We start from the raw sequence: 25,800 nt of genomic DNA, 5'->3' as shown, positions 1-25,800 counted from the left end.
CCCGGAATAACTGAAGAAAAGTTATTCAGATGTAATATAACAGACTCAGCCCTTCAAGTCTACCAGGTACAAGAAAACATTTAAAACTGCGAAGAACTAAGAGATTGTCTCTATATTACTTACACAGTGGGAGATACAGGCCCAAAGAGGGTAATTATTTCTCTTGAAGAGGATGGCAGCAGGAAGTACCTCTGGTATCTGGGAGGGCATTTGTGAGGGATCTTAACCTATGATCTGAATTATCCATGAGCCCAATTTCAGTTATGCAGTAAACTGCAAATGACCCCCCTGCCCCCAATACCTACATTTAAATACCTACATTTCTCAATACTTCTCAAAAGTGAATGCTGCATACAACTTCACTGTCCAATGATACTTCATTTGCATAAGTATTAAAAAGAAAGAGTGCATGGAGACAGCCTGTCATCCTGATTCAGAACAGCCATGGCGGGTGGAAGGGTGGAAGGCAGGACAAGGAGTTTATGGTTGCTCTTTCTTAGGAAGTAAATCATTTACTGCTAACTTCATTTAACCTGCAACTATGTCTAGTCTTTTCACATTCTGCTAGAAAAAACTGAGGGGATAATCCTCATCTCAACTATAAGGTTTACAATGAATAAGATCTACACTTTTTGATTATAGAGTCTTAAAATACGAGTTTTAAAAATTCTCTCTTTCCCCAGCCCCCAAAAGAACTTCCTTATATGAATTATATCTAAAAAGTGACTGTATTTATAGAAACCTATTCTTTCTCCACTTCCAACCTTAGAACATGCATACAATTATTAATATGTAGTGATATAGTACTAAGTACTATATTAAATATTTAATACTGTCACAATTATTAATACAAAGTGCTAATATAGCATTCAGTGTTATACTAAATACGTAGTGAGTCCACAGAAATTCTAGTTTATAAAGCTATTCCCCGGCTTTACCAATTACATACACACAAAAATAGTCTTGAGATAACACATGATAAATATATTATGACACACAAAATAGTCTAGATTGACCTATTATAATGTAGAAGGGGGATGCGAATCTGGAACTATATTCTACACAAAGTTTAATAAAATATTTCAAAATAAATCAACCTGCTACAGTTTTAAAATTATCATTGCAACATTTTCTTTTCTATATAGGAAGACAAGTTAAATAATTGATAATCCTCTTGGAAACAAAAGAAAAATTACACCCTAACCAACTCCTACAATAGGTAAAGATTTATCTTAGGCATTATCAAGGATACAAAGAAATATAGGACACAGTTGCTATATAGGGCAATCTCTACTCTGTAAGGACTCAACAAATATGTACAAGTAGAAAAGTATCTGTATATTTTTACAAGAACGATCATTCTGAAGCAACTCCTACAGTAAAAAAATCATAAGCCATTGGTTCTTTTGTGCTTGTGTTCAGCTTGTGACCTAAATGGTCATAACAGCAGAAAGAAACCCCTCTTTTCCAGAATGAACAATGAAACCAACTAGAGGATAAAATTCATGAAATTTATACTTGTAGCCAAAACCGGTTTGGCTCAGTGGATAGAGCGTCGGCCTGCGGACTGAAGGGTCCCAGGTTCGATTCCGGTTAAGGGCATGTACCTGGGTTGCGGGCACATCTCCAGTGGGAGATGTGCAGGAGGCAGCTGGTCGATGTTTCTCTCTCATCGATGTTTCTAACTCTCTATCTCTCTCCCTTCCTCTCTGTAAAAAATTAATAAAATATATTTTAAAAAAAAAAAAAAAAAAGAAATTTATACTTGTAAACTTAGAAGCAAATGGGCCCAATTGATTCTCCTCTTCAAACTGCTTTTAGGAAAGCATCTCAGATTTCAAGTAAAACTACTGATCTGAGAAACAAAACCCCACAGAGGAAACCTAAGGGGAGGTTGTCATTCAGAAGATAAACATATTAGAGAACCCTGGGTCCAGATGGTGCAATCCAGATGTTGAAATGAGTAAACCCTGGATGCACATGTACTTTCCAAAGGGGCAAGTATACATGTAGCACAACGTGTGTCCTGATTATGGTAGCCAGATCTGGGCATATCTTCTTCAGTATAGGCTAGAAAGACTTCATGGAGAAAATAAGTGGTAAAGCTGGGTTTGAAAGATGAAAAGAATTAAGTTTCTGTATAGAGAGAAAGGGGCAATGTAGGTTACAAGTGTACATTTAGCAATGGAGGAATAGTGGTCCAAGCAGAAAAGCAGGGAAGAGAGAGGTGAGTGAAGTGGGAGATGAGCCACCTCACATTATTGAAGTCTATAATAAAGCTCCAATGTTCTAACAATAAATATGTCTTAGTATCCCTCAAAATAGATCTGAACCCTTTGGGTAGGTGTGTGTGTGTGCACAAGCACATGTATATACAGATATATTCACATGCACACATACATACATAAACGGGGCCTACTTTTCACATTCTTACTCTGGCAATGAGGCTTTGGTACCCTCTTCTCATGCCCCCCCTCTCCCCCGCCAAATTTCATTTATTTCGCTATTATTTGTTAACCATCTACTTTCAGTCAGGTACTAGTGCACTAGGATAATAATGATGAGCTACATTCACATGTAGTACAGCAGGTGTGAGGTGAAGGTATACATGCAAATGGAAAGGTAACTCAGACATGACCACACTGAGCCACATATACAAAGGTAGGGAGAAAGACTATAGTTGAGAGGTAAAAAAAAATCAAGAAACAAAAAGAAGACAGAAAATAATTCTTCTGACATATATCAGGATTACTTCTTTTTTTAAAAAAAAATATATTGTATTGATTTTTTACAGAGAGGAATAGAGAGTTAGAAACATCAGTGAGAGAGAAACATCAATCAGCTGCCTCCTGCACACCTACTGGGGATGTGCCTGCAACCAAGGTGCATGCCCTTGACCGGAATCGAACCTGGGACCTTTCAGTCCGCAGGCTGACGCTCTATCCACTGAGCCAAACTGGTTAGGGCAGGATTACTTCTTCTTCTTCTTCTTTTTTTTTTTAAAAAGCTTTATTATTGAGTGTATTAAAGATGTCCCCCCACTTATTACTCATTTCCCCTCATCCACCCAGATCCTGCCCTGTCCCAGGCCTTCCCCTGTCTATGTCCATGAATATTGCATGTATGCATATAAGTTCTTTGGTTAATCTCTTTGCACCCTCCCCTCCTCCCTTCCCTATGAGATTCATCAGTCTGTTCCATGTCTCCATGCCTCTGGTTCTATTTTATTCATCAGTTTATTTTGCTCATTAGATTCTTTGTTTTTATTTTGCTTTCTCTCTCTCTCTCTCTCTCTCTCTCTCTCTCTCCTCCTCTCCTCTCCTCTTTCTCCTCCAAAAAGACCCTTTAACATTTCATGTAATACTGGTTTAAAGGTGATGAACTCCTTTAGCTTTTTCTTATCTGTGAAGCTCTTATCTGACTTACAATTCAAAATGATAGCTTTGCTGAGTAGAGTAATCTTGGTTATAAGTCCTTGCTTTACATCACTTTGAATATTTCTTGCCAAAGATGAAAGGCAAAGAGAATTTAAAAGCAGCAAGAGAAAAAGCACTTAATTACCTATATGGGAGCCCCCAAACAACCAGCAGCTGATTTCTCAACAGAAACTTCTCAGGCCAAATGGGAGTGGCAAGAAATATTCAAAGTGAGGATTGCTTCTTCAATTATGATGTCTCACATGAAGCTTTCCAATCCTTTCTTCATTCTAGATGCTTATGTGTATCAAAAGCAGGATGAAGTGGCTTCTGTCCCAGCTTTAGCTTTGGTCAAGAGTATTAGTTAAATGGATGGAGAATATTATCAGTGATTTTAGGCATATTTATGGCCTATTTTAAGTGTCTGTTTTAAAAATGTTGGGTTTATCACTGAAATACTGATGTGGGCAGATCCGGTTCACCAAGGTGTTATCAGGACATCTGATATTTAGTGGCTTTGAGTTTGTGCTTGCAGAGGGGTGTTGATGGAGAGAGGTGCTTAGAAAAGAATACAGGATGCATAATAAAATTATTTGACTCCCTATTGTATTCTTCTTACTTTCCTAGGCTGGCAATGATTCATGAACACACACATTGCTTATAAAAGTGGGCACCAAAACAATGCTGCATTAAAAAAACCCAGTAAGAATTTTTATCACTCAATACTAACAACATTTTTTTAAATGAACCCCTTAATTTATTGAGAACTTTCCATGTTTAAAGCACTGTGTTAGATGCTATATAGTTACTGGTGAACAAAACAAGGATGGTATCTGCTTTCATAGAGTTTAATATTTAATGGTAATGGCAGATGTCAAAAAGGGAAATAATCAGATATAAATAAATTTACAAATACAATGGGAGAGAATAATAACGCACTGGCTAATCTGGATTTAAAGGTCAGAGACAAACTCTTTGAGGAAGTAATAAACTAAGACCTGAAGGATGGCTAAAAGCTGCTCTGCAAGCCACGGATGAAACAGCATTTCAGCTGAAGAATTATCATTTTTAAAATCTTGGATTTTCAAGGTATAGAAGTATCTGTGAGTCTTAAATAGGAAACAGGAAAAAGAAATCTAAATTATCCGGACCAAACCAACAGAATATATATTAAAAGAAAGCTGTGCTTGCAGAAATTAGGTCAGAAGATTACTGTCATCGACCAAAGGTCATTGCAAATGTATTTTAAAAATCTGTCAAAAAATGAAAATTTAAACAGCTAAATAGTCTTGATATTTGCAGTCTTGGAGGCATAACTGATGCCCCATGACTTCCTAAAGTAAGGACAAAGAACTGGTGGAAGCATCATCCCAGAATGGCCATTTTTGGCTTTAGGAAGTTGAACTTGCTAAATATTTATAGGATGTTTTTTATCTCAAGCATTCTGCTTTTTAGATAGGAGCTGAGTCCAAACCACATATGAAAAATACCATGGAAGAAGCAATTCCCATTTCAGGTTTTTATTTGCTTGGGTAATTAAGGTCAACATAAATCTGCTCTATTTTTCTCCAAAGCACTTACTGCAATCTAACGTACTATTCATTTTACTTATTCAGTTTATCTAATGTCTCCTCCACTAGAATATAAGCTGCCTGAGGGTAATGATTTTAATTTTTTTGCTTACTACTATAATATGCTCTGAGATTAAAATAAAATGTAACACATGGTAGGTGATCAATAAATACTTATTGACTGACTGAATGAATGTTGCTAAGCCAACGATTCAACATCTGATTCCATCTCTAGGAACTCTACGTTTTTTTCTCTTTAAATATATGTACTCTTTTTTGAAGGAAAAGAAAAGTGTAGCTGTTAATATTAATTTGAGGAGCTACCAAAAAGGTCAACTCATAAATTCCGGAAAAGGTCCGCTTTGTGACAGAGAACTTTGAAATAGCTCATAGAGGAGAAAGGCACTCAAGAGTTGGGGGATGTGTCAGGGAAGGCTCCCAGGAGGAAATAATACCCAAGTTCATACATGAAGTTTGAGCAGGCATCATTAGGCAAAGGGGCTGGGGCCTGAAGAAGGGCATTCATAGAAAAGAGAACTATCTGAGTTTGGAAAATTCCAAGTCATGCCATGTGACTGGAGTCCAGATGCAAGAAGGAAATGGTAGGAGATGAGCTGGAGGCTTAAGTGAGAGGTTGAACATGTAAGGCCTTAGGTGCTTAGAAGCCAAGAAGATTGGGTTTTACCTAAAAGTCAATGGAGATTAATGAGTCTCACAGTCTTGGTTTATTTTAAGAAAGACCACACTGGCTACAGTCTGGATAATGTACTAAAAGGAACTTAAGACCAGGACATGACTAGTTAGGAGGCTGCCGTAATCTTGTTAAGAAATGCTAGTGGCCTAAAGTAGATAGTACATCTGGGGGAAAATATAGGTGGATTTGAGGACTAAAGAGGTAAAATTGACTCATTAATAATTACATATGAGCCCTCACAGGTTTGGTTCAGTAGATAGAGTGGCAGCTTGCAGAATGAAGGGTCCTGGGTTCGAATCTGATCAAGGACACGTACCTCAGTTATAGGCTCCATCTGTGGCCTAGTCGGGGCATGTGCAGGAGGGAACCAATTGATGTGTCTCTCTCACATTGATGTTTCTCTCTCTCTGTCTCTCCCCCTCCCTTCCACTCTCTCTAAAGATGGAAAAATATCCTCAGGTAAGGATTAATAAAAATAAACAAATAACAATAATAATTATATATGAACAGTAAAGGTTGCCTTCTGGTTAAACAGATGGTAATGCCAAGGCAAGAATATTAGGGAAGGAAGAATGCTTCAGAGATACACAGTTGTAACATTTTTCTAACTCTGGTTTTATTTTGTTCTGTTTTCATATAAACCCTACACACTGGCTAAGTACTTAATTGTGTAGCCTTAGTTTCTTCATCTGCATAAGCATTTTAATAACATCTACCATAAAGTTTTATAGCAAGAACAGGACTTGGGCAGATGTAATCAAAATAGTTGGGGCTTAATTCTGGCCCCAGCTTAATAGAAATGTAATTTTAAATCCAACTTACATGACTACTATAATCTTCTGTTTTCCTATCTTCCAAAGGAGGGTAACAAAAACAAAATAATTGTTTTGGCACATAAATGATGAAGGCCTCAATATCACATCTCAGATATTTAGGAGCAATTATTATTGTCATCACATCGGTGTTAAAAGTAAATGAAATTTTATAAACTATTCTTTTTATATAGTGGACCATTTTTCTAAAGAAGTGAAGGGCATGGTCTGGTTGCCTTGGGTAAAACAATGAGCAAAATTTTAGCACAAGCTCATGAGGCAAAAGAATGAAAAGAAGACAATTGGCTAGAACTGAGCTTTGCAGCCAACATACAGCAGGAAATACTGGGTCAGGAACTTTGTACTTGGATAAAAGTTAGTTTGTGTTTATGATCAAGGCAAAATTCCTGGAGGGCTCTGTAAGGCACGGGAAATGGGTAACAGCGCTTGTTAAAATTTACTGTGCTTCCACTCAGGTTCAACAATACAATAGATTAAAAGTTGCTGGGAGCTAAAAGGTCTATTGCTCTTACTACACTCATCCAAAGGAGGGGGTAGAAATGTTTCACTGCATTTTTCTTTTGGAATTTCTACTAAGGATTCTGGCCTGCCCAAAGGAGGCTCATGCCCATGGCAGAACCGAAGGGAGGGGAAATAAAAACACTGCAAAATATTCAGTATTCTCATTCTAACAAGACTGCGGTCCTAGAGCATGCAAGTGGGGGATTGTGATGAGAATCACAGATTTTCCAGCACAAAGTATGTTTTGGGCTGCAATTGTGTAGGCTGTGGTAGCTCACCGGACAGCCAAGACATTCTGTGGTGGTTTGGGGCCTGGCAGTTCATTGGTGGCTTATAAATGTTCAGAAGACTGACTTTCTCCTGAGGTTACAAAACTATGCAGCTTTGACATGCTTCATATGAAACTGCCTAAGTATGGTTATTTAATCTCCTTTTGTAGACTTTTTAAGAATTCACAACCATACTTCTGACCATTAAAAAATCAGCCCCATGTATTCACAATGAAACTGAGTTTTCTGTGAATGAGGTTTCAGCAGTGTTGGAGATGATATGACCAAATTTTGTGTGTGTGTGTGTGTGTGTGTGAGAGAGAGAGAGAGAGAGAGAGAGAGAGAGAGAGAGAGAGAATATGTTTAGAATGCTGTCTCTACATCTTATATTCATTATTACAGTAGACATTTTATAGCTCAAGCACATTTGGGAAGCACCAATTTGTTCTCAAGGCTATTATCAACAGATGTTTTACTATTTTGATCACACAAGTCAGTTAAAAGATCTGCTGTATGTGGGTCACCCAACTAAAATAATCTTAAAGAATGAAAGAATGTTTCCACCATCTGGTTCAGTTTGCATGTGGCTATAAATTGTGCATTATAGATGTGAACTGGGTTAATATTCAATTTCCTTTCTCAGGATTCCAAGAATGATACACAACCTCCTAAGATTAATTCATTAACTCAATAACCCTGAAGTTTAAAAGGTAACTGATTTCACAGTCAGTGATGCTTTCAATTAATGTCATCATTTCTCCTTCCTCACTGAGCACAAATGCAGACTCTGGGTTCAGGTTGAAAAATATCTCTTCGGAAACCAGAAGCAAGAATCCTCACATCAGCTGTTCAAATGCCAAGCTTTCCAACGCAAAACCACCATGCTATGTGAAATGACACAGTCGGCCTTAACAATGAGCCGACACTGAAACTATAGCACGAATGGTTCTTTGTGATATTTTAGATTTGAATCAGTCTTGGTATAGATTTCTCTTCTCCCCTTTCTAGCTGTGTGACCCTGGACAAATCACTTTATCACTCTGTGCTTTAGTTTGCAAGTAGGATGATAATAATTACTTCAGAGAGTTGCTACAATTAGGATTACATAAGGTAACACAATAAGTGAATTTAATCACAAAGTGCAGATTTCCAGAACATTTTCCCATATATTTGAAAAAATACGCCCTTCTTATTCAGAGGGACAGCCAAGTGTGAGTGGTGCATAGGTTGTCCAGGCAGGGATGTGCACTGTATTTCAAGGTCATTCTCAAGTGTTGGCAAAGGATTTGGTCAGTTCACCTAAGAGCATTCTTGTGGGCCATGCAAAGGTGATAGACTACTTCAAAAACATGTGTCATAATTTCTGTCAAAACAACCCAGGCTGACGACAGCCTGTCCATAACGGAACATGCTTGAAGAGAGTATGATTAAATAACACTGACATGAGTGTAATTTTGAGGCAGCAATAAGTAGCTCTCACAAAATATTTTGTCACTTGTATATTTTGTCACCACCCACTAAGAAAGGATCATAATGTAAAAACTTGGGTTTTCATTTTACCACAGCAAAGTGAGTATAAAAGAATGTTTTTCTTTTTTAAGGCTCATGTCATGGAATAGTTATATGGAACAAGAAGATGACAAGCTTGGTTGACACTGTGTGGTAGTAGATCTCCTTGAAGCAATGACTCTCATTCACATGTGTGTCTCCCTTACGAGCTCCTAAGCTCTCTGAGGGCAGACACTGTCTAGTTCACTACCTATTCACAGTGTCTGATACACTTATCACTTAATGCTTGTTGAATGAACAAAGTGTGAATTCCAGGCACCACAATGGGCAGTCAATGCAGCTGTGTAGAATGTGAGAAATTTTTAGGAGGGAAAGTAATAACTACGAGCATAGCCAGAGGAAGGAGACTATGTAGGGAATCTACACTAATAAAAGAGAAACATGGTAATTAGCGTACGACCGCTACCCTTCCCATTGGCTATTCAGCATATCCTTATGCAAATTAACTGTCAGCCAAGATGGCGGCTGGCAGCCATGGACTGAAGCGAACAGGGAGGCTTGCTTGCTCCAGTGACTGCGAACTCCAACGTTCCCCGCCCGACTTGCCGGCCTCTCAGCTGCAACTCTCAGCAACTATGTTGCAAATATAGAAGCTAAACAAAACCCCAGAAACCGGCTTTCAGTCAGCCGGGCTTCAGCCAGCCTGACCGCAACATTGTATCGATGTTTTCAGCAACGAGGCCTCAGAGCTAAAGCTGGCCCAGAATAGAAAAAAAAAAAAAGACAAAAAGGAGCAGTTGGGAGCTTCAGTCACCCGCCGGCCTGAAAACGGCCCTCAGCCCCTCACCCAGGCTGGCCAGGCACCCCAGTGGGGACCCCCACCCTGATCCAGGACACCCTTCAGGGCAAACCAGCCGCCCCCACCCGTGCACCAGGCGTCTATCCTATATAGTAAAAGGGTAATATGCCTCCCGGCACCGGGATCAGCATGACAGGGGGCAGCGCCCAAACCCCCTGATCGCCCTGCGGCTCTGTGTGTGACAGGGGGCGGGGCCACAACCTCCCTATCTGCCCTGCTCTGTGAGTGACAGGGAAGGCACCCCAACCCCCTGATCAGCCCTGCTCTGTGCCTGATAGGGGGGAGCTCCACAATCCCCTGATCGCCCTGTGGCTCTGTGTGTGACAGGGGGCGGGCCCCAACCCCCCCCCCCCACGGGCCCTGGTCTGTGGGTGAAAGGGTAGAGCCATAACCTCTCAATCGCCCTGCCTTGAGTGTGACAGTGGCGGCGCCCCCACCCCCTGATCGGCCCTGCTCTGTGGGTGATAGAGGGTGGCGCCCCAACCCTCTCCATGGGCCCTTGCTCTGTGTGTGACAGGGTAGAGCCATAACCTCCCCCATTGGCCCTGCCTTGAGTGTGACAGGGTGCAGCGCCCCAACCCCCCTGATCGGCCCTGCTCTGTGTGTGACAGGGGGTTGGTGCCCCCAACTCCCCTATCGGCCCTGCTCTTTGAGTGACAGGGGGGAACTCCTCAACCCCCTGATCGGCCCTGCTCTGTGCGTGACAGGGGGTGGCGCCGCAACCTCCCCCATCGACCCTGCCTTGAATGTGACAGGGGGCAGTGCCCCCAACCCCCCAATCGGCCCTACCCTGAGCGTGACTGAGGGTGGCATCACAACCTCCCGATCCCGCCCTGCTCTGTGCATGACAGGGGGCGGCGCCCTGACTCCCCAATCGGCCCTGCTCTGAGCCTGACCAGGGGCTGCACCTAGGGATTGGGCGTGCCCTCTGCCACCTGGGAGCAGGCCTAAGCCAGCAGGTCGTTATCTCCCAAGGGGTCCCAGACTGCGAGAGGGCACAGGCTGGGCTGGGGGACTCCCCTCCCCCGCCTGAGTGCACAAATTTTTGTGCACCGGGCCTCTAGTAATAATAATAATATTCATGGGGGGAATAGTGGTGGTTCTGCAGAAGAGAAGACTCGGGGAGAAAGTGGATGTTGATTTCTTTTTTAAACAATTCAAGGCCTGCCACATGAAGAGCATCTAGACAAGGAACAACAGTCAGTATGTCTCCTATAGTACTTATATTTACGAACTCACTCGGTCCTCACAATAACTCTATGAGGGAGGTATTACTGTCACCTGTTTTACAGATGAGCATACTTGAAGCACAGGTAGATGAAGGGATTTGCTTGCATTCACAAGGGTGGTAAATATAAAAGCCACAATTTGATCTCAAGCTACATAACTATAACATCTACATGTTATAGTTTACTATACTTTGTTACTTGGAACACTTTGCTATGCTGGTAAAAATAGTTTGGTAGAAATTACTGGGGGATAATTTAAATCCATGTAAGAAATGCCTTTTAAACAGTGATGTTCAAAACTTAGAGCATTATAAAGGGTCCCCTCTTATTAAAGGTGCAAGATAAATCTTGGGGTATGGAAATGCTTCTCATGAGTCTAACCATTTATGATAGTTGCTTTAAGGAAATCAAGTTTAAATAATTTGGGGTGATTTAAAACCTTAGTTTGTATGAGAAAGTTTTCTTCTGATTTCAACAAAATAAAAATAAATTAATGACTACATTTTGATATTTTCAGTTTGTTTTACCTAAATAGGGCAATTATTTGCATTTGTTTGTTATTAAAACAGCAAGAGATAGAGGAAAGGAGCAAGGCTGGAAGTTAAAGGTGTGAATTTTAGACTGGCCTTTGCTCTGTATTGAGTGACTCCAGGGAACTCCTGTAAATACTTTCTGAGCCTTCCTTATTTAAAAAGTGAGGAGCGCCATGTTTTCTCTTCCTATTTCACAGGGTGTTTGAAAAATAAAATATTTGAAAAATATCTTGAAAATAATGAATATTAAAATATGAGCTGTATTATAAATGTGTACATTATATCAATTGGCTGAAACAATACTACCTGCATAGAAGTAATAGACAACCTCACCACTTTTAGCTTCAGAAAACATGGATATATATTCAGGAAGGAAATTTCCAAAATACAATTGGAACACTTCTTGAACTGGATTCCTTTTCTTGAATTAGAAAAATGCTAAGTACACAAGAGTAATGTCATTTTTGTTGCCCCCACCCCCAAGTTAGGGTAACACCATTGAGCTTTGAGTCAAGTTTAAGCAAACTGGGGGGTGAGGGCATAAAGAGATTGTCATATTTCTCAAACATTAAGAAATAATTATGAAAATAAATAAATGCATATCTATCCACTTACTGCCTTTGTCTTTATCCTGAAGGTACTTTTAGCTTTCTATGCTAACCTATTTTGCCTTTTGTCATATTATTCCCTTTAGATAAATGTATAAGCTGTAAAGGCAATCTAAAAATATCATGGCTGGTCAGAGAATACATATGTTACTTCAAAACAGTCTTCCATAATTTTTAGGCTTACTAGTGGCATTGCATAGTAATTGAAGACAGATTGGCCAGCTCTACCACACACTGGTTTTGCAACCATAAATGAAGGCCTTAACATCTTTGAAAACACAGTTTGCTTATCTATAAAAGAGAGGCTCTAAAGCTTACATAATAGACTAATTGTTAAGATATAAAATAACCACTATAGCAGTGGTTCTCAACCTTGGCTGCACATTAGAATCATCTGGGCCTCATCCTCCGGAAATTCTATTTCTTTGTTACTGGGCCGGAAGATGAGGCCCAGAAATCAGAATTTTAAAAAGATTCCCAGGTGATTCTAATGTGCAGCCAAGGTTGAAAACCACTGCACTATAGAATAATTAACATATACGGCTGAAACCTCAACAAATGACAGACTGATATACTCACTGTTGCAGCAGCTACTGTTCCTAGCACGAGAAATCGCACTGAACATTGTGTCCAGTTTACAAAGGAGATCCTATCTATCTATAAACATAAATACACACAGATAGATGAAAACTGTATGTATATATAAGATAAAATGTACAATATGTAATATAAAATATATAAAAATTATACATACATGTGCATATGTATAAATGTATATATACACATATACTATTAGGAGGAAAAGCAATCTTTAACCTCTATCTCTTGTCAAAAGACTAAATTATTTTTATAATGATTTTACTAGATTCTTCCAGGTAGATGTAAAATACTGTTTCACCAATAAAATAAATTAAATCAAAAAACATTTTAGTCTTGGAGGCCTTAAAATTTATTTAAAAGTTGATACATGAACACAGATGACAATGAGAAAGGCCTGAGGTAAGGAAGAGAATGAACAAGCTCACTCTGCGGAATTTATCAAGGATTTTCACAGAAGGTAACTCATGAGCTGGGTTTTGGATAAGAAGCAGCTTGTCAGGCAGAAACAGGAAGGGAGTAAAGAGCAATTTGAGGATCGAAAAATTGTTGATCCTGAATTAAATGAATGATGACATTATTCTCAATGACAAAATGGATGTTGTTGAATTTATGCTGAATCTATATGGAGAGGATGTGGAGAAAAAGGAACACTCGTGCACTGCTGGTGGGAATGCAGACTGAAATATGACCAAATGATGCATAGGTTGTCTTGTCACTGTGGGACACAGACTGTGGGATAATTCTGGAGATGGTTGAAAGAAAAGCACTAAGGAGGACTGAGGTTACATTTTCTGTCAGCCAGACAGCTGAGCTACAGAAAAACATATCTATGGTTTGTTCAGTCATGGTTTGTTCAGTTACAAGTAACAAAACCCCCAGCTTTTACCATTTCTCAAGATCTAATACTTAGTGATTCAGGTATGATTGCTGGGCCCTATGCGGTATCACTCCTTGGGTCTTTCAGTTTCAATAGGCTCAGAACCAGTACCTCCATGACCCAGAACTCCCAGGGCACCCCTGGGTTAGAGCTCTTCTTGCCAAACCTCCTTAACCATCCACAACTTCTTGATAACAAGTCCTGGAAAGAGATCTATTCCAACTAGAACATTCAACTTGGCAATGATAGAGTTTTGTCATTTCTCTGTGAGTCTTTTTCTTGTATATTTTGTCTAAAAGCTGTTGGTTTTAGAAGTACCATTATGCTGGTAATAATCAAGGGCATGTTAAAGAAATATGTGGGTAATAGTGTAACAAGAAGTTTACAGAAGGAAATATATAGCCAGTTTACATGAGCTGAGGGGGCTAAGGCTCAGACTAATGCACTGGAAGAGAGCACTTGTTAATGCAGAGGGCTCATGAGGTGAAAGAAGATAACTCAGCTGGGAGCTTATAAAGAAAAACGGAGAAGGTTGGAGTCAGCAGCTGAATTGCACCAAAATGTATTTTGTGCCGATTCATCTAAATCAGCTCTTTGAGGTATGTTTACTAGACAGTCCTTAATCCTGAGACTTTGATGCTTACAAGTAAAGAAAAGTTAGATTAATGACCCCTTAAATGTCTGCAAACTATATTTCTAACAGTCGACTTTTTTTCTGACATCTGAGTCCAATGGTTAACACCGCAAAGTACTTTTCACATGTGCAAAGATTATTGGCTCCCAAATCAGAAAGATTTCTAGACAGTAGAGACCTAAATTCATAGACCTGTCAGTAGCCATTCACTTTACCTGTCACTCTCTTTTTTTTATTGCTCTTTTATTTCTGGGAGCTAGAACGCAGTAATGGGTTACTTTAAAGGAGATGGTATCTGTAAGCTTTGGGATATTAAGGTTTACTGCAACCTGCCAACAGTATTGTACCGGAGAGCTTAGCTTTATGACCTCACCTTAGTGGTGAGAGACATGATTAGAATTTAGAAGACTAGAGAATTGAAGCAAGGCAACATTTACTTTGAGTACCTAGGACATGCAACCTCAGCATAGTTAAACACCAAGATACATTAGTATAGGTCCACTTGCTGGCAAGTTACAATGCTTTATTTGAACCGGTCTGGCTAAGAAGAATTTCAGGGAAGGCTCATGAAGTTATTAGAAAGACAGTGGTGTCTGGTTGGGTCTTTAAGACAGTCACAACAGGAAAGAGCACTTGTTCCCTCTCTCTTTCTTATATCATTTCTCTGGCTCTCTAAGAGGAGCACTCTGATTGGTTCATTTTGACTCAGGTGACAGCCTCTGAACTGTGCATCAAATCACTAATACAAGTTTTAAAAATTAAAGCTTTCCCATGCTCTACCCCCCAAGATTCTGATACAGTTGGTATGGGTCAGGGCTCAGGATCAATGGTAGTTTTTACCAGCTCACCAGGTAATTCCCATGAGTAGCTCCAGACCAATCAACTGTGTGACCATGGGTGTTGCGACTTATTGTCTTCCCCAGAACCACATGGTTGGAATGGGGAGAGAAGTTCTGAAGAAGGAGGATGTTCTTCCTGCTAGTTTTAATGTCCAGATACAACAATAGCTGCTCACAATGTTATATGTAGAAATTGAAGATGGAAGATCATTAGAATAGAATATTTTAAGGAGGATCAGAGCATCTATAGAAAATACCTTAGCCTAAAGCTGTTGAAAACAAAATACACTGTAATGGCTTGTCTAGCTTGGAACTACATTATTGTGAACTAACAAGAAAATGCAGAACTACAGTAGCACTGGATTATTCTATAGGAAGCTATGTCTGCAATCTCAAGGGCAGATTCCACTGACAAACACAGCATGCTTTAAAAAATACATTGATAACTAGGTATCTATATTTTAAAATTATTTAACTGAACTAGAATGAGAATGTGCTACAGCTGACTACATAAAAGCTAAAACCAAATCAAATATAATTGGGACTCTGGTGTTTAATTCCTGTTATTATTAATTAAAAAGGGCTAAAGAGACTTAGAGAAAAATCAGAAATTTAGAATCCCAAAGCCTCTACATTATTTGAAGTAATAGGCCCTTAATTCCATTTAAATTTAGAAATTTTCATCCTTATAAAAATTCAAAAATGTGAGAGAAACAAATTGGGCTTAAGTAATTCAGACATTCAATGACATTCTAATTAATTTGATGTCTGGATGAATATGGAGTGTATGTCAATAGACAGCTTTAATGAATCACTTCTTACCTGGCAATTCACAAATACTGTTTTCAAAATTCCCATGTTACCTAACTTATAACCAAAACTTGGTTCATCTATAGGAATTTGCAGCATGTGGTAAATCAGTCACTTTTCTCTATAGTATAAATCTGTTTGTTTTCTCATGGGTTAAATAACAAGTAACAGAAGCCAATGATTTATATTTGGGAAGATGGTTCAGATCTTAACATTTTTTTAATTGTAAAAGAATATCCTTGACTTGTCAGACAGAACATTCAAATAGTATCACATGGCCATACATTCTGCAGCTGTGAGGAAAACACTCCAAATGTTCTTTCTTTTGGGGAGGCTGGGGGCAAGCCTGGGAGGAGGTGGCAGATAGACAGTCTCTTCAACATCTCTGCTAAATTGTAGTCATGCATGTTGGTCAGGGTTATGAAGGCATGATGAATCTATTATCCATGCTGGGTCAACTAGCTTCTCTTGATATAAATTATATTAGAGGTTCATAACCTATTAACTTCATACTTGGATAATAGACAAATCACTCAGAGGCATGGACTTTAAACTCCACTACCTTTGTTAATGTCATCAAAGCCCAGGGTATCAGCAACTTGAAATATCACAGTTGCCCATCTCTGAGAGGTACAGATTATGTCAATGAAAGGAATTTGTTGGATTATAGTCCAGGCCTCTTCGACTCCTCTGCTCTCTCAGGCATTTTCCCATCCCACAAAACAGCAGAATCTGTTCTTCTACCATTCTTAACATATTTTAAATCATCTCCTCCTATATCACCACTCCAGAATTTAGCCATTAATTATGTCTTAAATGGCATAGCTGCATCATCTCCGGAATTCTATGAAATGTATACCCAATATCGCAGCCAAAGTCATCTTTTTGAAACACAAATATGATTGTCACTTTTCTGCTTAAACTTCTTCAAAGGCTTTCCATTGTCCTCACAATGAAATCGAAACCCTTCTGCTTGTTATGCAAGGCATCTTATTCTCAACCCTCTCCATCGCTTTAGCGTTGTCTCTGAGTCCTACTCATAACTTGAAGTGCAGTCATTCTGAACTAGTTGCAACTCCTTGAGCATGTTTCTTTTCCATGGGCCCTTGAATATTTGCACCTGCTATTCCCTGTCTGAAAGGCTGCATTCCTCTACTCGCATTCCCATAGCAGCATCCTCTCATCCTTCAATAAGCCAGCTCAGGTTCAATGCCTCAGGGAAGTGCTCCATTCTGGGCCAGGTATCCTCGTGGTTCTTTTTCATGGTTTCTGCCTATTAATTCTCCTTGTCCTCTGCCAGACTGTAAAATACTATGAAGCCAGGACTGTGACCAGTGCCTTTGCTCAGTAAATGCTTGACAAACAAAGGTACATAAAACATTTGTGAGATTCACCATGAGTACCACGTGGCCAATGCCATGAATGATGCTGACACATCCTTGAATTGCCCAGTGGCTTTCCCTTTTCTTGTTATGTCATCATGGCAGTATAAAGAAAACTATAATAAAATTCCTTTCATCAAGAAATTCATAGGTCAGTGGAAAAGACAAATTTTATTCATCATTTAATATAAGAAGTTTTCTACTTGTGTTAATTTATGAAAGGGCACCTTGCCCAAAAGGGAGAGTCAAGGAAAACTTCTTGGAGGAAATGACACTTGAGCTTAATTCTGAGGGCAGTTTAACTAAGTGGCAATGAGCTGAGTGAGGTTCTAGTATATGTTAGGTATGGGGCTGAATCCTAGCTCCATTCCTTAGTAACACTATTAGTTTTGACAAGTTATTTAATAACTTGTCAGTGTCCTAATTGTAAAATGGAATTAGCAATACCCATCTCATAGGGATGTTACAAATGTGATGAGTTTATTACTAAATTAAATATTATAGAGATTAAATGCAGAAAAAGTGTAAACTACAAATGCATATAGCAATGACCATAACTACTTCATCATTGGGTGTCTAACATCTAACAAAGTAGCTGGGGGGGAAAAAGAAGAAAAGTTGGTATAAAAGAAGTTATTGCTAGATTAATATAAATTGCTCATTGAAACTTGGAAGCTCTCTCTCTAAATATAAAAAGAAGTAATATGCAAATGAGGTCAGGATTCCGTAATGGTCACAACCAGCTCAGGAGGAGGGACCAGGTGTGGCCCCAAGCCTGAGAGAACAACACAGAGGGGTGCCAGCTCTGAGCCTCTGACGTGGCTGGGGACAGGCCCCCAGTGGACACACACAAACACACACATGGGCTCCTGCTCCAAGCCTCTGACGTGGCTGGGGACAGGCCCCCAGCAGACACACACACACACACACAAACACACACACACACACAAACACACACACACACACACACACACACACACACGGGGTGCCTGCTCCGAGCCTCCATGGCCAGACTGCGGCTTAGGCCCACTCCTCATGGGGAGCGGGCCTAAGCCATCAGTAGGACATCCCCTGAGGGCTCCCGGACTGTGAGAGGGGGCAGGCTGCACTGAGGGACCCCCAACCCCCAGTGCATGAATCTCGTGCACCGGGCCTCTAGTGTTTTTAATAAGCTTCCTTAATGATTCTGACAAATAACACATGTGAGAATTATCCTGTTAACACAAAGAAAATGTTAAGAATAACAGCTGTGCATGCTGTTCTTTAATCTTTATATTAACTAATTTAATCATTACAAGGGCCCCAGGAGGTATAACAAAGTCTTCAGCCTCTTTTTCAAATGTGAAAACTAAGGCACAGAAAGGTTGAGTATTCAGCTTGAATTAACCAGTAAGTGATAGAGGCAGGTTTCAAACGAAGGCCATATGTCTCTATTTAAATGAAAAGATCTGAGGAGATATTTTTTCATGCAGATAGAATAACATATAGGAAGGCCTAGAGGTGGGAAAAGCTTGGCTTTTATTTCTTAGAAATGATGCAGATTGGCAAGAGTAAAATATATTCAAAGAGTTGGTGGTGAGGGCATAGTGTTGGAGAGAGAAGTAGGGTCATATTGTATAAGGCCTTGTAGATGATGATGATGAATGTAATTATCACCTCTTGGAGAGTTTTAAGAATAAAAGTGGTATGATATGGTTTAAATTTTTTAAAAGATGACTCTGGCTACTTTGAGGAGAAAAGTGGTCCAGGCGTGGGATGATATTGGTTTGGACCAGGATTCAGCAGAACAGGTGGCAAGATGTGATTGATTTTAAAATCTATTTTTATGTTTGTACCAGTAGGGCTTGCTCTGGATGCTGAGGGGAAATGCACAATTAAGCAAGATGTCTAGATGATTTTTTTGGCCTGAATAATAAGAAAAATGATAGAACCAACTCGTTTAAATGAAGAATATTAGGCTAGAAGCAGCTTTGGCCCTGAGGGTAGGGAGTGCAGGGAAATAATAAATTCTATTGGGAACATACCAGAGATGCCAACTGGACAGTTAGCTGTCTGAATTTGGAGTGCAGGGGAGCTCATGACTGCAGATTTGGGAATCACCAGCTGGTAGCTGGAATTTAAAGTCGTGGGTCTGGATGAGATCACCTGGAGAATGAGAAGAGACTGAGTCTATTCACTGGGTTTCTGGAGTGCCCCAGCATTTAGAGTTGGAGCCAGCAAGGACACAGGAAAAGAGCACGATGAGGTGGTGGATAAACAGGAGTGTTTTGTTCCAGAAGCCAAGAAATTGACACCGTTGAGGAAGGAGGCAATGACTGTTGCATCAAATGCTGCTGAGAAATCAGTCAGAACTGAGAACTGATTCTTGAATTTAGCAAGATGGAACCTGGTGTGACTTTGATAGGGATGGTATTAGGACTGCTGTGTGGATGAAAACATGAAAGAGGTTAAAATAAGAAAATGAGGTAATAAATAGACAATTTTCTTAGTTATTTGGTAAAGCAAAATAGAATAATAAGGCAGTAATAGGAGGGGAACTTTGGGTTCAGGGACTGTGTGTGTATGTGTGTTAAGATGAGAGATATTATATGATATTTAATATGATGTATTAAATTTATCCAGGAAAAAGAGAGAGAGAAACTGATATTGTAGGAGAGAGAGGAGAAAACTGCAGAGGCAGAGTCTTTAAATGGATGAGAAGTTACAGAGTCCAGGCCACGAGTGAAGAGCTGACCTTGGGATGAGCAGGGAAACTCCTTCCTTGTAACAGGGAGAGCACAGTAGCAGACCTAGTGGTAGGAATGTGAGGTGGTTTTCATTTGAGTGCTTGGGTTTTCTCTGGGACAATGAAGAGACGTCAACAGTTGAGCCTGAGGATGAGGGAATTGGTGGTAAAGATCTGATGAGGGCAAATAAGATCTGAAAATGCTGTCCTGGAGAATGAGAAAGTGATTTTTCTAAAGAAATGTATAAGAACTGCTAGGATGTTTGGAGGGTCCATTTGAAACCAATGGTTATAATTTTAAAGTGAGATGAGTAAGCACTTCCGTAGCCAGGTTCAGCTGCCCGGGTGCTGGCATGGAGCATGTAGGAAGGTGTTGGTTTAATCATGGTAGATAAACCAGAGATGAGGTTTTGTGGGATGAACACAAGAAAATGAGGAGGATAAAAAATGTTGAAAGTACGTTAAGAACTATTGGAATATATGCTAATATATGGGAGGAAATGGGGGGCCTAATGAAGGATAAAAACTCAAGGGAAATGGTGGAATCAATGATGCAAGATCCCAGTGGGGTTGAAGAATTTTTGGAATGAGGTATAAGAATAAACAACGAACACAAAGAGGAGGTGCTGTACAGAGAAGATGATACTTAACATAGAGGTTTTGGGAGAGAGGGGCAATGAATGGCAATGATAAGATTTAGAGTACAACTAGAATCCCTATGACAGGAAGGGAGCCCTGGAGGTGACATGCTAGATCATGAAGCAAATAAGTGTCAGAACCCAAACTAGAACACACAATTGTCATATTCCTCCTGAATGTTGTACCTCACACCAACATTAGCTTCTAATTATTTTCTGACCTATAAAGCCAGGGTAACTAAATGGTGGGGCATTGGAGATGCTAATATGTGTGGAGGGTGGAGAGAGAGAAGTGTTGGTCTCATGAGTTTGGTGCAAAGAGAGCCCTATGTGTAGAAGGGCTATCCTTGTTTTTATTTATTTATTTATTTATTTATTTATTTATTATCAAACTGTAAGAGAAAGTTTATATAAAAAGCCACAGAGGGAGGGGCAGAGGGGGGTGGAGAGGGAGAGAGGGAGGGAGAGAGAGAAAGACAGAGATGAGAGGCAGAGAGAGAGAGAGAGAGAGAGAGAGAGAGAGAGAAATACTTTGAGAAATGAGAGGGAGGGAGGAGAGGTTTGGGAGTACTGAGGGGCATGTGCCCTTGGGAAAGAAGGGGTGGGGAAAGGCACAGGCCTGCTCCATAGAGAGAGCCACCCATGCTGGTTTAATGCTCTCCTGTTGCCATCTTTTAATTCTTACAGTTTTTTAAGCCAGAGCACCACTTTTCATTTTGTACTGTGCCCCACAAATCATATAGCCAGTTCTGGAGAGGATCTTAGTAATCTTCACATTTAGGCAAATTTTCCACAAGCTTCAATTTTCTCCATTTAGCATGCCATTAACATTTTATCAGAGTTCATAATGTAAGTTTTAAAATACCCATCTGGCAAACACTTAACTTTCAATGTAAATTTCCTTTTAAAACCACTCACACTCAATATAAATTAGACAGAATGATAAATTCCCTGACTCAGGAAAGTGAAAAATCAAAAGAAAAAAATATATTTAAGTGTAGGTTTAGAGTGTAAATTCACACTTGAATTAAAGCTTAAGAAATAAACTTTCATTTTTGTTTTTTAGAATAAATGTAATATATGTTTATTATGGAAGCTTTAGGAAATAAATATAAATAAAAAGATAAAACAGAAAAATCACCCCAAAAATCCTCAATAAGACTTAACCACTTTTAACATTTTGGTGTGTATCCTTCTAGGCTTTATGTATATATTTATAAATGTATATTTTGCATGTATACCTTTGTTTGTGCTTCTTTGATTATATTATAAACTAGAGGCCCAGTGTACGAAATTTGTGTATGAGGGGCGAGGGTCCCTAGGCCGGCCTGCACCCTTTCACAATCTGGGATCCCTGCGGATCAGGCCTAAACTGCCTAAATTGGCAGTTGGACATCTCTCTCACAATCCAGGACCGCTGGCACCTAACCACTCACCTGCCTGCCTGCCTGATCGCCCCTAACCACCTCTGCCTGCCTGCCTGATTGCCCTAACTGCTCTCCCCTGCTGGCCTGATCCCCCTAACTGCTCTCCCCTGCTAGCCTGATCCTCCTAACTGCTCTCCCCTGGTGGCCTGATCGCCCCTAACTGCCTCTGCCTCAGCCCCGCCACCGTGACTTTGTCCGGAAGGTCATCCAGAAGATGTCCTGTCTAATTAGCATATTACCCTTTGATTAGTATAGATATCCTTTTTAACTTCATTTTAATTTATAATGAAATATATATAATTAATCCTCACCTGAGGATATTTTTTCCATTAATTTTTAGGGAGAGTGGAAAGGAGGGTAGGAGGGGGAAAGAGAGAGAGAAACATCAATATCAGAGAGAGACACATTGATTGGTTGCCTCCTACACATGCCCTGACCAGGCCTGGGATAAAATCTGCAACCAGATATGTGCCCTTGACACAGGAATTGACACTCTAACCACTGAGTCACACCTATCAGGGCTAATTTAATAATATATTTAATAATACATTCTACTTACCTCTCTATACTTATAATTAAATATTTAAAAATACTATAATTTAATATGATTTTCTATTTATATGGACATATAATAATGTGTTATTAAACACTTGTCTTTTTAATTCTTCACTATTATAAAAAATACCAATATGAACACTATTTATATATTTGTATAATTCAATAAGTACAATTTTTGGGTAAAAACCATGTCCATTTTAACACTTTTGATACCTTCTTCCAACCTGATACATTGATTGCACCAAATTCCAGGCCCACTCAATGGCAGTAAATGTTAATCCTCCTTTTAAATTTTTTGCCAATCAGGTAAATAAAAACTATTTAGCATCATTGTTTTCTTTGTTTATAAGTAAGGTTGAACAGGTTTCTGTATGTTATTGGCCCTTTCTTTTGTGATGGATATCCTGTTAATGTCTTTTGGTCTTTTTTTTAAATTTTATTTTTTGTAGGTGGTCTTTGGTCTTTCTTTTACTGTTTTGTAAATTATCTTTACATACTAGAGTTGTAGGGAAATTAGAATTTCCCTAATTTTTCAAAGCCATGCCAAGGCTCTAACAGCATATTTTCAGAGATCTGCAGGGTTACTGTGTTTTTCTCAATAGGGGTGTTTTTAAAATCCATGACTTGTTTTGTTTTTAAACATAAAAATGTATGGTAATGGTAATTATAAAGACAGTGTTAATATTACATAAATAAAAAAAAATTTTATAATGTATCTAAAATGTGTAGCAAAACAACAGGAAAAAATACTGCACTAGTTCATGGAACATTTCTATCTTTTCATTTGTTGCTCCAAAGCCTGGCAATGCAATCTATATACTGAACATTCTGGTTATTTGGTCTGTTTGTCCCCAGGCCTTCCACTGAAAGAATTTTATTAATATTCTCATTGTGAGCCCTGTTGGAAACTTCCAGGGTATAATATACAATTGTGTAATTTTGCAAGACAAACCATTAGGATGCAGAATGTGAAAAGCAAGATTGGGGCTTTGGATTATTGGATTTTTCTTACCCTCTCCAAAGTAATTTCTTCAAACTCATATTCAATTTCTGTCCCATTGACCTGTAAATAGGAAAAAAAGAAAGAGAACAATTAAATACATACTGAGATGGAGACAGCGTTATCTTAAATAACATTTGGGAGTTAAGTTTCATTCTGGCTATAAATAAACCACACTTTTTTGATATGTGATTGTATCTAAATAAAATATAATCCAAGCTACTCTAAAATATATGAGTGAGACTCTACCAAAAAATAATCAAGCTTACTGCATCCCTTAGAATTTTGCAATATTTGTGGGACAGAGAACAATACAAAATATGCATTGTGAATTGACAAAAGAATAAGCCATCCAGCAACAATGTCACAGCTGTAAGGAAATTTTTTTTCCTAATGTATTTTAAAATGTCTATGAATTAACACTAATATACTACTTTAAAGAATCAGCTTTAAGGGCAGCACAACCGCATGTCATTCTTTAATCTAAAATATCATTAAGAATGACCATGTCACATAAGAAAGCCTTTCTTTATTGGCTTAGGCTCAGGTAATTCATCCCTATTATCCTCTCATTATATTTATTAGGAAGCCCTGGACAATGTAACCATGCCCATGTACTTCAGTTGCAATAAAAAACAGAGCAAAGTAGGACATGGGCGAAATTCTTACTGAGATACTTTTAACCATCCAACCAGCCTTTGAATTGATTTGAACTTAAAGAAATACGTTTTACATATAGCCAGGTAACATACAGCATAGATTTCAACAGATGTACATACAGCATATATCAAGAGCTGCTTTAAAATAATCCAACAGATATTCAATTCCCATTCTTATCTATCACAGAGTCCTTTTGAGCCGGGCAAAACTTCTAAGCAAAAACATTCTCAAATCACTAGTTTCTTTTTTCACATATGTGTTGGTAATATTAGTAATATTTAGGAATCTCCAAGAAAGACTAATTTTTAACTATAAAACTGTCGTTGTTGTAGAGTTCTCATTTCAGTTGACTTTCCCTTCCATAAAAAAATTGAAACATAGTTTTTTCAGATTGAGAGTTCTATGGAGGCAAGGATGGGATAGTCTACCAGAGAGCCTGGCAAGAAAGAATTGATAAAACAAACAAACAAAACAGTGAATGAATGACTTGATGAATGGAATGCGTCATTCATTTATCTGACTTAAAAACACAGATAACTATGAATTCACTTCCCTGGGGAATTGGAATGTAGTAACATCAACTGGAGATGTAATTATAACTATAATCAGCAAATACAAAGAATGACAATATACTTTATTTATGTGTCCACCAGCCACTTAGAACATGTTTTTGATTTTCTAATTACATGAGCTAATTGGTGAATCACATTTTATTGTGTTACTACATTATCAAACAGCCCTAAACCAAATTTGATTTTCTGGGCTTCAGCAACTTAATGACTCATAGAAGAGGACTTGATGAGGTTAGAAAGCTTTAGCGGCTCTATGGAGGTTTTTGTTCTTCATGTCTAAAAATACAAAACAAAACTCAAATCCCCTGTATGTGTGTATTTTCACATTATTCTTTTGTTTGTTTTTATAACTTTGTTGAATTAATAGAGGGCGGGCAGAAAGAGAAGGCTGAATTGATGTGATATGTTTTAATTCTCTCAGCAGGGCTCCTTGAAGCTTTGCTTTGCTTCAGTGCATCTCTAGAGTGAAGCCCCTTCACATTATTAAAGCACAGCAAACAGGGAAGAAAAAACAACTTCAAAGAGAAGAAAACAGGCTCCTGATAATAAAATATAAGGTTCGGGGTGAAAGAAATTCTTTTAGGTGGTGCTTGAAAGACAAATATATTTTAGTGGCATATGTTGCATGGTCATGGTCTACAAAAATCTTGGCTTAACATTTCTATGATCATACAGGCTGAGTTATAGATCCTAGGAGCATTAGTATATGGATGTTCCCTGCTCAGCTCGATGGACTATTGTAGGCTTATATTTACATCATGGGTCTTCTAGTTTCAACCCAAGAAAGTAATGTTATTTGCCTAATTCAATAGCATCTAGGATATGTCTTCATATGAAGGGATAATGCCATCGGGGTTTGAATGTAACCTTGTTTTTAAAAGAAAGCATCCCATGACTAACAGAAGTTAGTAAAATTATAAAGGTGTGAAGGGTTTTTGGCATAGGTGAAGTGATATTTCAACCTTTAATTGAGGAACATTTAAAACATGTTTTTCCAAGAGTCCAGTGTGGGAGTTCAGGAAAGACATTTAAGAGATCCTAGTGCCCATTCTCTCA

At 38.9% G+C, this 25,800-nt stretch overlaps 1 protein-coding gene across 7 annotated transcripts in view; it reads right to left on the bottom strand.

Moving 5' to 3' along the window:
* Positions 1-25,800, bottom strand: part of DLG2 (discs large MAGUK scaffold protein 2) — a 1,152,012-nt gene that overhangs the window by 586,264 nt on the left and 539,948 nt on the right. For all 7 annotated transcript variants that reach the window (XM_023762195.1, XM_023762199.1, XM_023762198.1 and 4 more), the window contains one exon: positions 23,525-23,575. In XM_023762195.1, coding sequence (XP_023617963.1) covers positions 23,525-23,575 — 51 coding nt within the window. The remainder of the gene's footprint in view (positions 1-23,524; positions 23,576-25,800) is intronic.

This window comes from Myotis lucifugus, unplaced genomic scaffold (genome assembly GCF_000147115.1).
Source record: "Myotis lucifugus unplaced genomic scaffold, Myoluc2.0 scaffold_236, whole genome shotgun sequence".
Classification (NCBI taxonomy): Eukaryota; Metazoa; Chordata; class Mammalia; order Chiroptera; family Vespertilionidae; genus Myotis; species Myotis lucifugus.
This window is presented reverse-complemented; position numbering and strand designations above follow the sequence as displayed.